At 42.0% G+C, this 13,419-nt stretch overlaps 1 protein-coding gene across 1 annotated transcript in view; it reads right to left on the bottom strand.

The window, feature by feature from the left end:
• Positions 1-13,419, bottom strand: part of LOC119161214 (lysine-specific demethylase 8) — a 79,405-nt gene that overhangs the window by 62,353 nt on the left and 3,633 nt on the right. Inside the window, exon 3 of the mRNA XM_075879777.1 lies at positions 3,434-3,562. Coding sequence (XP_075735892.1) covers positions 3,434-3,562 — 129 coding nt within the window. The remainder of the gene's footprint in view (positions 1-3,433; positions 3,563-13,419) is intronic.

The following is a 13,419-nucleotide window of genomic DNA, read 5'->3' as shown; positions in this document are numbered from 1 at the left end:
TTGCGCTTTTAATTTTGCTTGGTTCTTGCGCCGTTGTGCTTGCCTGGTGCTATAAACTGAAGGTTTCCTTTGCATTTGACAGATCGCACTCTGCTTCAAAAGGTGCAACTTTTGAATTTCGATCGACATAGCCCATGCTGACACTGATCACAACTAATTAACATGGTAGTTAAACTGTTTTGCCTTTATGGCATCATTATTTTGTGGTATAATGGCATGATTTAACATTCTTTTGATTATCAATGGCACTGGTTATCGCACCAAATTAAAATGCAGATACATTAAAAACAAATTTTTGTTTTCTTTAAGGACCAAGATGGGGGGGCGAGTTCATTATGCGAGTAAATGCGGTATATCAGCACACAGCTTTTTCAGCACAGCTAAATAACAATAAAGCAGCACAGTTACTCTGAATCAACTAGATGCCGAATCACCGCCAGAAGAAAGGATTAAGATAGAAAAAATTATAATAAGGGACGCCCTTTCTCTCTCCTCTGTCTCTTTCTCGTGTCAATCATTCTAGGTCTAGTTAATTTTAGGCCCAGCAACGTGTTCGGCTCATTTACACCAAGACTGTGAATCTCCACTGTTTCAACGAGCCCATTTTCAATGTTATATTTTACGTAGCTACCAGCAGTCGTTTAGGTTGCAAGAAATAATTTGCAGTGCACCTCTCAGGTATATATAAAGCAAGCATCCAATAAAAAGCTTTGAAGTTTCGTTCATAAAGGCTTACGACGGCAAGTCCCTGGCTTAATAATGACACAAAGGCAACGAAACCCATATCAGTAACAATACCGGATTAACCAGATGCTGCCAACACGCCCAGCAGTTCTTTTGCACAGCACAGCACACCTTCAATACTAAGCGACTGCAGCTCCGCCGCTACTGTGGACGCGGAAGGCACCAGGCGGCGAGGTACGTCCACACCTCTAGTACACTCTATGAGAATATGTGGCAATATGAACTACACGACTTCGTTTTTGTCAGATGTTAGCACGACTTTGATTCATTTGCATTGCATATTTGCAGTGCTTCCCCCTCACTGCATTCAAAAAATCAATTGAAGGGGAAGCTTTTTGTGTCATTAAATAATGCATGTGCTTCCAGGACGAATCAGAATAAACGATTTACCAAGTAAGCTAGGTTTCTTTGCGAATGTATGTTAAATAAAGCTTTCAAGTCAAGGTTGCGTTTCTTTCTTTGCTTATGTACACAGCACAACTACATTGAATTTCACTAACCAGGCAAGGGCCGCCCTCCTTGAAACTTTCATGAAATATTTTTGGCCCTAGGTGGGGTGCTTGCTTAGAATTTTATGATGATTCAACTAATATGCAAATGTTTACTGCAATATGAAACTGCGGCTCATAAAACCATGACCCTTCATGAAAATGTGTGAAATATTGCTATCACCATCAAATATTTGACTTTCAAGTGAAATCGCAAGATTTTGTAATCTCTTTACAATTGAGTACTACCTATATCCAGCTCAACTGTACAAATTAAGGAATGTGTTTGGGTTTTACAACCCAAAACCACAATATGACCATGACCTATGCCATATTGAAGAGCTCTAGAAATTTCTACCACAGGGTTCTTTAACATGCTCCTAAATGTAAGTACATGACCCTCTCACATTCCTCCGCTATTAAAGGAGTACTGACACAAAATTTTGTTGTTGAAATAGCCTGCGAGATCAATTCCCATAACAAGCATATACCATCTGCAAAACATAGACAGCAAACACTGCTTAAAAAGTATTTTATGTGAACTTCGAATTTTGCGTGCGCAATCAAGCACTACCCCCTCCATATTGACTTACAGTATTTTACGGAAATTTTGAAGTTTGTACACTCAATCGAGCTACCCCCCACAAAATTGACCCACGGTGACGCCCCCACTTTCCTCATGCCACCACTTTACAGTCAATACAAGTTGTGACGGCGTAATAACTGCCATTTTTCTTGCCAGATTTGAACCAGCGAACGCTGTGGCTGCTCACGAGTCAGCAGTAGCGGTGCACACGTTGAAGATTTTGTGTTTGACAACACTACTTACTGTCCAGTTTCCTACTCAAATTGACTTCCTTATTTGTACCGAGTGGAAATAAGTCACAGTTCTGTGTGCTGATGTGGTAAAGTGTTGCACACGCTGAATGGTGATAGTTGCACCCGGCAAATTGTTAATGCAATGGCGTTAAAGACCTCGTTTCGCAGAAATTCCGGCGTTGGTATCGGCGTTGTTGGTTGTGAGCGAAAAATCATCTTATCCATGACCGAAAAATCGAGAACGACGTAAATAAAATAAATAAATGATAAATAATCCTAGAGCACAGCAGGGACGAAACAAGGGTTGTTTGGGTCTAAGTGCAGATCGAACCAGGGTCGTTTGCGTGGCAAGCGAATGTTCTGCCACATGGCCCCGCCTCTGCTTGTGAAAACAGTGAAAAGAACTTCCTCTGCTTGAAAATACAGTGAAATCAGCTTTCATGCTTCACAAACATATGCGTCCTGTGTACATGCTTCACAATGCAACATGAAATATTGCAGTATTAATGTCTGATACAAGCGTCCATTGCCAACAGCTGTCAGAATATGTGGTTATCATGAGGGCTCCGTGGTTGAAAGCCGGTACCCCATTACGAAAGGCACACACGCTATTGTGCCTATTCCCTCAAGGCCACATAGTGGGTGCATAGCAAATCTGAAAAGGTTTCATGCACTAAGTGGTTGAAATACGCACTAGGACCAGGACGTTGGTATCGCATTAAACTCCTAAAGGCGAAGCTTTAGGGTCCCCTAATTTATTTTGGAGCTTGCTCGCACCGAAACTGAGATTAGTGGGCAATGAGGAGCCTATAATTATTTATATATCACACGTAGCAGCAAACAATGTGGTGTGTTATGACGAACAGGCCCCCAAACACATTGCGGCAAAAAATGTAAGGCCAATATATTTGAGTCAGTACCCCTTTAAAATGCAACAGCCACAGCCAGGATCTCATTCCGTGACTTTCGAGTCAGCAGTCAAGCACCATAAACACTAGACCCTCCCGGCGGCTGCAACTAGAAGAAAAATTGACTACCAAGTGTTAATTACCTTACAGAGTAGTTTACATTACAAAAGAATGTTTGATTGATTTTGTGGGGTTTAACGTCCCAAAACCACTATATGATTATGAGAGACGCCGTAGTGGAGGGCTCCGGAAATTTCGACCACCTGGGGTTCTTTAACGTGCACCCAAATCTGAGCACACGGGCCTACAACATTTCCGCCTCCATCGGAAATGCAGCCGCCGCAGCCGGGATTCGAACCCGTGACCTGCGGGTCAGCAGCCGAGTACCTTAGCCACTAGACCACCGCGGCGGGGCTACATTACAAAAGAAGCAGCAGCACAGGTAAGCCATGAGGAGGCAATAAAGGTACCCACCTTCTCAAGAAGTGCTGAAGGAATCAACTCTGGTAATTCCTTATGGACATTACTGGCCAGCTTTGCCAGTATATTGTCCATTACAGGAGCCCCCATTATAAGACCCATGTCACAGAAGTGCAGAATATCCTGAAAGTAATTTAAGTCACATCAACAGCTTCAAGTCTTTGTAAGACGGTTCATAATGTGGCAAGCAATATCCGAGGATACCTTATTTTTCATAGAAAAATTCTCTTAATTTAAAGGGACACTGAAGAGGAACAATGACTTTGTTTAAATTTATAAACTGTACTCTGGGAACTCTAATGCCATATGTTTCAAAGTTTATTACTAACGGAGGAAATCAAGATTGAAGTTTGATTTTTAAATTTCGTGCCTGAATCTTCGTGTGTGACACAAGAAATTTCAAAATGTATTTTCACTATGTTCATGGCATTGCCAAGACGAAATTTTCTGAACCTTCGCATGCTATGTCCATGGCAGCCACAGATTACAACATGCTTCATTGTTATCTCTTGGAATCTACGTAGGACCAAGTAGACAGCTTCAAAATTTCTTACATCACAGTGTTTGGTGTGGGAACCTCAAGGTGGCATTGCCGCCTGCATTTTCTTTTAGCACATTTTCTCGCTTACTAAGCATCATGTAGAGGTAAGAGTGGTGTTTTCCAGATGGTGAAATTGTACTTTAATAATGCGTGAAAAATTGTTTTGTTCTTAAGTGCCCCTTTAAAACAAAATATTGTATGTCATGCCATGCAAAAATAATGAGCTAGACGGAAACTTCAGCAGAAGCTTTACATTTGCTTTTCTCTATGTATATACTCTCATGTAGCAGTGCTGAACAATTAGACGCTCTTAAAACCATGACTTTTAAATTTAACTTCTTTATATACTTATGCCTAAAAAAAACAAGCTAATCCAAGCAAAAACTACTGTTTTCCGCCTGATGTTCAATACCATGCTAAATATCCCCACTCAAACTTGATGTAATAACTCTGCAGTTAATATGTCCTACTCTCAACTGCTCGCTGCTATAAGAGCATGACCGGTGATGTTTTTGATTATTTGATACAGAGCCCCTGCTAAAATGGTGAGTCAGCACTCAGACGGAACCAATCCAGAACTACCTGTTGTGAGTGAGATCATTCCATGTAGGACCATACTGCAAGTTCTCCACACACACTTTGTATGCACTGGTTCCAAAGATAGTGCCCACCTTACACTGTGCATGTTCCCACGGCAACGAAAGTTGCCATTTGAAAATTTACAACATAAGTACATAACATTACATCCCAATAAAAATTGGAATGGCATGTGCTTCTCATCTCATATCCAACCAAATCTATGCCTTGTATGAGAGTGATTCAGGAACGGGAAAGTTGATCCAAAATGACCTATGAAAAAGATTTGGTGCGGCCACGCACTAGTGGTGTGGAGGCTGGGGAAACTGTGGAACTGGTGGCCTTCCCCTCTACCTTGCCATTCAGTTTCCCAACCCTCGCTCCGCTACACAATATATTCTTCACCTTTTCCCCTCTTCCTGTCCCTCCTCATCTTCACTTCTCACTCCTTGATACAAACAAGGCACTGCAATGCTTTCCTCTCCCTCTCCTCCTCCTATCACATTATTCCTCCCCCTCACTTTCCTTTCCCACCCACTTGCTATACCATACTATACATGGCTATAGTACGGTTTACTCTCTCTTCTCATCTTCCCTTTGTTTTCCCACTACTTGCTATACTATAATATACAGTGTAGCCCACCTACCTATATTGTAACCGCTTATAGTGCAGGATCGGTTACAATGTGGTCTTTTTCGACTCCTGTTTACTATCCGATAGAACCCCATGTATATGCATACCACATATTGTGTAGTCCTCCCAAGATGGGAGACCAGTTATAATGGGTTTGGCGGAAAATCTTTGTGACAAAGGCGGTAGAGATTGCGCACCTGAAAGGAGGCGCACTGGCTGCGCCGCTGAGGAGCGAGCGACGAGGTCGTTATGGAGGGGACGTGGAGTGAACAAACAAAGGCCAGAGGGAAGAAAAAAAAAACCCCGACACGCACTGGCGCCAATGTAGCTACAGTGTACGCATCGCTAGCGTGGCTCTGGCCATGCATGGCTCAACAGTACACGTGCAATCCCGCCCTTATCACCTGCGCTTAACAGCTTCCTGTCAGGAAAAGAGTCGTCGTTATCGAGCTTGCTACAGATATCGTGTTTGCTACCTTGTCCGTAAATTTAAACTCTTACGGTTTTATGACGCGAGCTTGAGCGGTCTTATGCAAGCTTGCCGTGTTTTCGCTGTTGCTGATCTCCCTGCCGCGAACTTCGTATCATGCATGCTGTTCTTGGTTCGGTGCCTGAGTGCAATTTTTTCGACGGTGGATCTGCATGTCCTGGCTTCCTGTGAGAACATACCGAATGGCAAGCTAGGCCTAATCGGCATTGGACACGTTTCAGTAGCGGTTACGTGCTATTTATAAGTTGTGGTTTGGTACACGTACAACCAAACTCTTTGCGGCGGTTGCGCTTGACGGGAAGGAATACATATTGTTAATAAAAACGAGAGTGGCACGTGTAGCACTCAAATGGTGGTTTGGGATTCGATTGCAATGTCTTGAAATCGGGTGCCCACCTGTGAAATCGATTGATTGGCGTCTTTTAACACGTGATTGGACATAGTTTCGGTGCGATGCCCATAATCGAGTCGGCTTAAGAAGTAGTCTGCAAATTCACGCGATGATGCTTTTTTTTTTTTTGTTAGACCCCCGAAAATTTCTTGAAACTTGATATGTTGGATCTATGGCCCTTTCAGAGGACAATGCACTTTTTTTTTATTAAGAACTATATAGGAACTGCTGAGTATCATCAGAATATATGACGTCACAACGTTTGGTGCAGGCCTTTGAAGGCGGAAATTTTGACTTCACCACCCGTATTTTCTTTTGGTGCATTTTCTCACTTACAAAGTGTCTTCTAGAAGCAACCGAGAAGACACTTGCTCATATGAGAAAAAACATTTTCATCTTTCGTGGCCTTGAAAAGGGCTGGTAACACATTTTGAGCATAGTCAGAAAACAGTGCTGATCTGTCAAAGTTTCTATGAGCATGTGAGCCAAATATTGCACTGTATGCAGCAATTAATTTTTAATTTTGTATTAAAAGCAGCCAAAAATTGCTTGCTCTCTCATCCACAACAATGTCATCAACTGCTCAGCAGGCAGGAGAAAGCAGGCATGACAGGTACGTGCTCATTTCACAAACGGCACAACTGCTAACCATCTTGGAGGCTATCTGTCACACCGTGCCAGTGCCACGCGCAAGGTGCTACCAGGGAGCAGAAACTACCTATACCTCTCATGTATTCGCTCTTGGCAGTGCCTCTTTTAGCAGTGGCAGTAGCGGGGATCCTACAAACAGAAAATTTCTTTCATGACGTCACTGGTGGCTTCATGAAATAGAGGTAAAGAATAAAAAATCGAGAGGAGGATGGTTGCCACGAAAACCGTACTTTCCCACTCCACATGCAAGTGGAATGCGCTCATGCCTTCTTTCAGGTCCACTGGCCGCTTGGGTGATGCGGCCATTCGTAAAATTTAGTTAATCTTTTTTTTTGTTCGTGTTTTCTGAACAGGTGAAAATTAAGCTGACTGATTTCTCAGTAAGGCGAAACGCGAGATCGGCAAAAATAATAAAATGAACGTTTTTATTACACATCTTGTATAAAAAAACAGCCACACAGATAATGTGAAAGTTTCAATCTATAAAAGCTACTTTAACTTACAACTGATATACGGACATAATGAGCAAACGTTGAACCCAGAATATCCGAATGAATACAAAAATTATCAACAATCGCAAGTAAGACACGCCGTATTTGACTCAATCACGTTTGTTATGACGGTGTGCATAGTTTTCTTATGAAACTTGAGTACCAAGCGAGACTGAAGTTCAGAGGCACGGAGAGGCTTGAAGCGATCAGTAGTTTTTCGAGAAATAACGCCGCTGAAAACAGCGTTTCGGCAAGTTGACTTGTCTTCATCAGGGCAACAGCGTTACCTTCGCGAGGAAAAATTCACTTGTCAGAACGTTGGCTTCATCAACATTCTCTGTAATAATTTTTTTGAAGCATTTAGTCCATCACATGTACTTGAGTGACACTATTATAAGTAAAGACTCATAAATTTTGAAACCACGACTACAAGAAATTCATGAGCAGAAAGCAGCCTATAATTACTTGACATCATTTGAACTACACGCCGAAAGTAAAAGAAACTAAAACTATGTAGCCGAACTAACTTAAATTCAAGCGTTTCAATAAACGCATTTTCCCGACAGCAGCTGGGTTCCAGTCTTCACTAATTAGTAAAGTGACACTGCACTTCTCTCAGTCCAGTCAGGCTTGCAGAGAACTAGGTTTACTCATATGTACTCATACAAAATCACTATCTGCTCAAATAATGGGTCTAAATTCTTGTGCTCATCGCTGCCTTTAGGAAACGCTGAAAAACCTTTGCAGAACTAGAAATCCCCGAGTCAAGACAGCGCAGAGCTAAGAAAAACATGTTGCACGGTTAAGTGATCTTCAACAAATGCATGGTTGACTTGTTCGGCATAGCTCACTGCAGCTTCCGTTCTCTGCCCGCCACAACTTGATGCCTTCATCTTTCCCGTAGTTGGCACGCCAACCGAGTAAGATAACCGAGTGCAATCCTTCTAACATTGCTGAGCGATGGGTGAGATGGAGCAGAGGCAAGCGCTATGAACGCAAGTCAATCACTTCCTGCGTTTCGCCTGATTTAAAATTCACAAAATAAGGAATAAGAAAAGACATTTAAACAAAAGAAGTTCTCTACAGGGGTATCGAATTTTTTCTTTTATTTGTATAAATTTATGAAAGCCGATAAATGCGAACATTCACATCAACCTCACTCCGTTCAACTGGATCTTAGGATGCCCGGCAACTGCTACGAGCGTTCAAGTTTCTTGAAACCAAAACTAGCAACGAGTTTTCAGGACCTGGTGCTACCGCCTGCCGCCAGTGCCCATATGACAAAAATAGTCAAGAGAAAAAAAAGAATATTAGTAAGGTTTTAATTAATGACAAAATTTTTATGCAGCACATCACTTCTTTTCTTTCTTCCGCCATATACCCTTTTTACCCGATTGTAGGTCTATCCATTTTACCTGAACTTGAAAACAGAAGTAAGGGGGTCAACGTACAATCAATACAGAAACTAGTGCCAGCTACAGACAGCAGGTCCAACGAGAAATCGGGACGCTGTGGCATGGTTACAATATTATGATGGCATTCCCACTTCACCGACATATACCATATTTTCTTGCATGTCACCTATGCTTTCAACAATGATTGGCAGAAAATTTTCAAAAAATATTACCAACATAATGCTGCAAAGCTAGCTTCCCTGCATAGCTATAAGCACTGCCATGAAGCCACCTTTGCACACCAAAATCCACCTTCTTTAGTCTTGACTGCAAAATATGTTGCATTGGGTAACAAGAACGCTGCTTTTTACGAGGGCAACTTTTTTATGCTAGATGTGCCAACTTGCAGCTGAAGGAGAGCAAGATGCATTGCTCAGTGGTTTAACTTAACCTTCTGCAGAGTGAATATGTATTGATTTAAACTCAGTGCGCTGTGTATGACTGTAGCCAACCACAGTGTCGAAGGCACGCATTTTTGACGGGTCACTTAACGTTCTGCGTTCCAAAACCAACAAGAAAAGTATTACTTTATTTTCCTCAAAGTGAATGCAACCAAAAACTAACTGCACACACACTCGAACCTTATTATTTCATTCTTTCTATGTCGAATTGGAACTTCACTGACTGCAGAATAATGAGATATATAATTTCATTCTATTTACATTTAATTTGAGAAACTTGCAAAACAGCCCATTACTTCCATTTTTTTCTTTCTTGCAATGTTATATTGAGTGACTCGAAATAATGATATGTGAGTGATACACATCAGTGGATAGTGCATCATAATTAACGCCTGAGGGGGGTTATACTCGACAGATTCAACATATTTTTACAGGAGATTTGTAAGGTGACAGAGTACAACATTAAGAAATTTTTATGATAGCTAGAAGATGTGTTGCACAGTCCTCTTAATTAGCAAAGCATGTACCCAACCTGTCCACATGAAGTGTTAAATTTAGGCAATTCTTACACCAATATCAATCATTTCATAAGAGTAAGATAAATTGATTACTTTAAGCAGGTCAATCGCATGCAGCACCTATAGTGCTTCTGTGCAAGTTTCAAACTTGAGCAAATTTACGTGCAACTTCCTGCATATTAATGAAACATTTTTTTTTATCCAAGACAGTGTCACACCATCTTCATATTAACACTCATTATTTCAAATCTACAACTGATAATATATACAGCAGAATCCAAAGTAACAAATAATAGGTGCAGTACACCACATATTCAAGCGTTTCAATGATTATAAAGTGTTCATTTAGATGGCTATTTAGCAAGCTATTTATATCAGCCACTTGCAGCTAGTGATGGGCATCTTGAGGGGACCTACCGTGTTTTCAGCATTACCAACGAGATGGCACAATGAGCGTGTGTCGCCACATCCTCACAACACAGCAGCGTGCGCTCTCATCTTCCACGTGTACTTTGACCCGCGAAAAAAGGGCAGGGTGGCCACTCATGTGTGTGCTTGCTTATCTCACGGTGGGGGACAATCGTACTCCTTGGGCTTTCACCGAACAATCATGTGGTAGTTACTGGGTGCACAAAGGTCACTGCAATCGTTGCGCAGTCTCTATTTGCCAAAAGGGCGCGCTTTTCAGACACAGCGACGTAACAACTGAGAAGCTTATTTACGTTCATCTGGACCTGCAAGTACGTTTTGTGCGTCGTTTGTGCACAAGAAACGCGAGGCATGTTTCAATCTGCTTGCCATTCTGCGCGTGACTTTCCAATTTGTTGCTATTGCATTCATTGCTTCGCCTTTGCGGCAAAGCTGTGACTTTTTTTACTTAAAGCTATAAATTAGTGGTATAGCCTTGCCAACGAAAATGTTTGCATTGCTAGTATGAAGCAGTCTAAATAGACATTAAACAGAAAAATTACTTGTCTTTTGTTTAATCAGGGTTAACAGTGGAAGTGTCTCAGACTGGCTGGCCGACATTTCGATAGGAGGACCAATCTTTTTCAAAGGCGCCGTGTCATCCTTGGCGTGTTAGCTTTAAAGGGGTTAGTGGTGACGTCATCTACTATTGGTGGCGCGTGTTCCTGTTGATAATCGCCGTCTGAAAAGCAAAAAAAACTATCAAGCAGAGGAGTGCTGTCCTCACTTTTCTTTAAGTCCGGCGGTAGTGATTCAAAATTGTTCTGGGAGAGTGGAAAAAAAGAACAAAAATTCGCGTCTGACGTGGCCACCACTTTTGCAGCACACCGTTCCAACTTTGAGTTTTTTCTTTCTTCTTTTTTTTTCACTCTCCCAGAACAATATTGAATCACTACCACCGAACTTGAAGGGAAGCGAGGACAGCACTCCTCTGCTTTATAGCTTTTTTTGCTTTTCAGACGGCGATTATCAACCCGGACACGCACCCCGACCAGGAGATGTTGTCACCACTAACCCCTTTAAAGCTAACACGCCAAGGATGACACGACGCCTTTGAAAAAGATAGGTCCTCCTATCGAAACATCGGCCAGCCAGTCCCAGACACTTCCACTGTTAACCCTGATTATCCCACTATGTTGTTGCCATCTGTCAGCTCCAATCTAGATTTTCGATCTTCTTTTGTTTGTAAAATGCAATTTAAGAATACCAAAAGGCACCACTCTTGCCACCAGAGACATTATACAATGGCACGACTTTTACATGCTTCCAAGCAGAAACTTTCTATATGAACGCAGCCAGCAAGCAAACCTTATGTGGTAGTGATGTTACAGCACACTGCACCTGTGCCATAAGCTCACAAATTAACAACTGACATGACCTTTCAAAATCATTATTGCTTCCACCTTCAATAAAAGTAGGTTTGCTTACTAAGCCGTGAAGAGAGGGAGAAAATGCACGCTGAATGAGTGTCACCAAGCAGCCAAAACACACCACGAGAAACCAATGCAACATGTGGTATGTCCATCTGTGCAGCTGTTGCATCTCGCCGTTGCAGCGAAAGATCGAATGATGTGGACTTGTGGCCTAATGCGGCCGCTCAACAGAAAATATATTTTGCACTAAAAACAAAACGTATCGCAGAAACTTTCATAGACAAACATTTTTTTATACTCTTTCAAATGAAGTTAACCATGTATTTTATTTAGTACGGAGCAGATCACTAAGCTACAAGTGCCTGAACATAAGGAATTTTGCACATTTTTCAATGCCACTTCAAAATTTTACCAGTTCAAAACTATTCATTTATCCATCAATATTTTTCCGCTGCACTCATTTCCATCCACATGTACATTACTGTAGTTCCACAAGGTTTTGTCTGAAACACAAGTTTCGGCCTGCACTGCATTATTTAAATCACTGTAACACACAAGAACTATCTTTCTTCTAGAAATAGGTTACAAGTATGAATAGTGCAGCAAAAATATATGACCACAACGTGTTATGTTACACATGTGGAAAGGGTCAAGTTCCAAACTAAATGTGTAGGACATTTGGCGTGGAATGACCCACCTTAACGGTAAATTACTTAATACAGTTATAGAGTAATAATGCTGTCTGTTCAATTGACTAATGTTTGACATTAGTGTCTCTTTAACTAAGTATGGTAAAATTGAATAATTGAATGATAAACATGTCACTGTAGAAATGCAGGCTTCTGGTGAACATGATGGCGTATATTGCTGTGCATTATGTCACCATTTCAATGGGAATATTTGAAACGCAGACAAAATTGCCACAAGTGCCATTTCCTGTGGGCAGGATAATGAAACCATGGGAGATGCATATCACTGTATTTTAAATGCTAGCTACTGGCTTAACAGCCGACCCGTTATTGTGCATGGTGTACGTCTGCTTACATGGTTTTGAGGTGAAAGTGAGGCGTTTTTGGCACGAAATTCTGTATGAACTGCAGGAATATTTCGCTCACATGTTCAGAAGACTCAACTACAGATCACCAGCGTTTTCCCAGTATATTAAAAAGGATGTTTCAGGGCCCCTTTAAATGGGTAGACTCAGATAAGCACATGCACAAATGGACAACATAGGCAAGACCAATGGATGCTGTTTGGTGTGGTCTCCTGCGTTGCACCGTCCGTATAGCTCTCATTGCTGCCGCGCAGTTCCAGCACAAGAGTTTTTTATTAGTTGCTTGAATAATATTACTGCTGCATCATGCAAGCATGTCATTAACCAACAGCAGGAAGCGTGCCTTGTGATAGCCTCTGAAGTGATGGCAAATCTATAGCTAGGGTGGCTAGAATGGGGAGGTGTGATGAGCGCGGCGCTTCTTGCTTGCCGAAAAAGGCCCTTCGGCGTGCCGAAGCTACCAGGGGCGCTGATGGCAGCGGCGTGGGTAGTGAGCGGCGCACTTCGCAGAGTTTTCCTCGTGTGCGCTGCTTTTCATTTTTTTTTCAGAGGCATTAGCTGTTTTACAAGTACTTCGTCAATTGGTGATTGCGCTGGGTTACTCTGAAATGCCTGAAGATGTCAACGACAAAAAGAAAAGTAGATCCAGTGTCGCTGCATTACGCTTGTCCGCAAAACTTAATGCTTCAGTTCAGCCTCTTGAAGAGTCCCAAGGGTGGCAACGTGGATCACTTAGTGGAAAAGTCGCTCTGTCTGTAGAAAAAATGCTGCATGAGATGGAATGAAATGAGGAAGACTACGAAAGACTTCCATCTGATTCACTAGCAGTGTGTGTCGCCCATGAATCGTACACCGCTGAGCGGCGGATGGCCGCCCTGTATACTATGTGGCAAGCTACGCTATGAGAAATCTGTTACTTCGTAATAATTGTAATGAGT

This window comes from Rhipicephalus microplus, chromosome X (genome assembly GCF_043290135.1).
Source record: "Rhipicephalus microplus isolate Deutch F79 chromosome X, USDA_Rmic, whole genome shotgun sequence".
Classification (NCBI taxonomy): Eukaryota; Metazoa; Arthropoda; class Arachnida; order Ixodida; family Ixodidae; genus Rhipicephalus; species Rhipicephalus microplus.
This window is presented reverse-complemented; position numbering and strand designations above follow the sequence as displayed.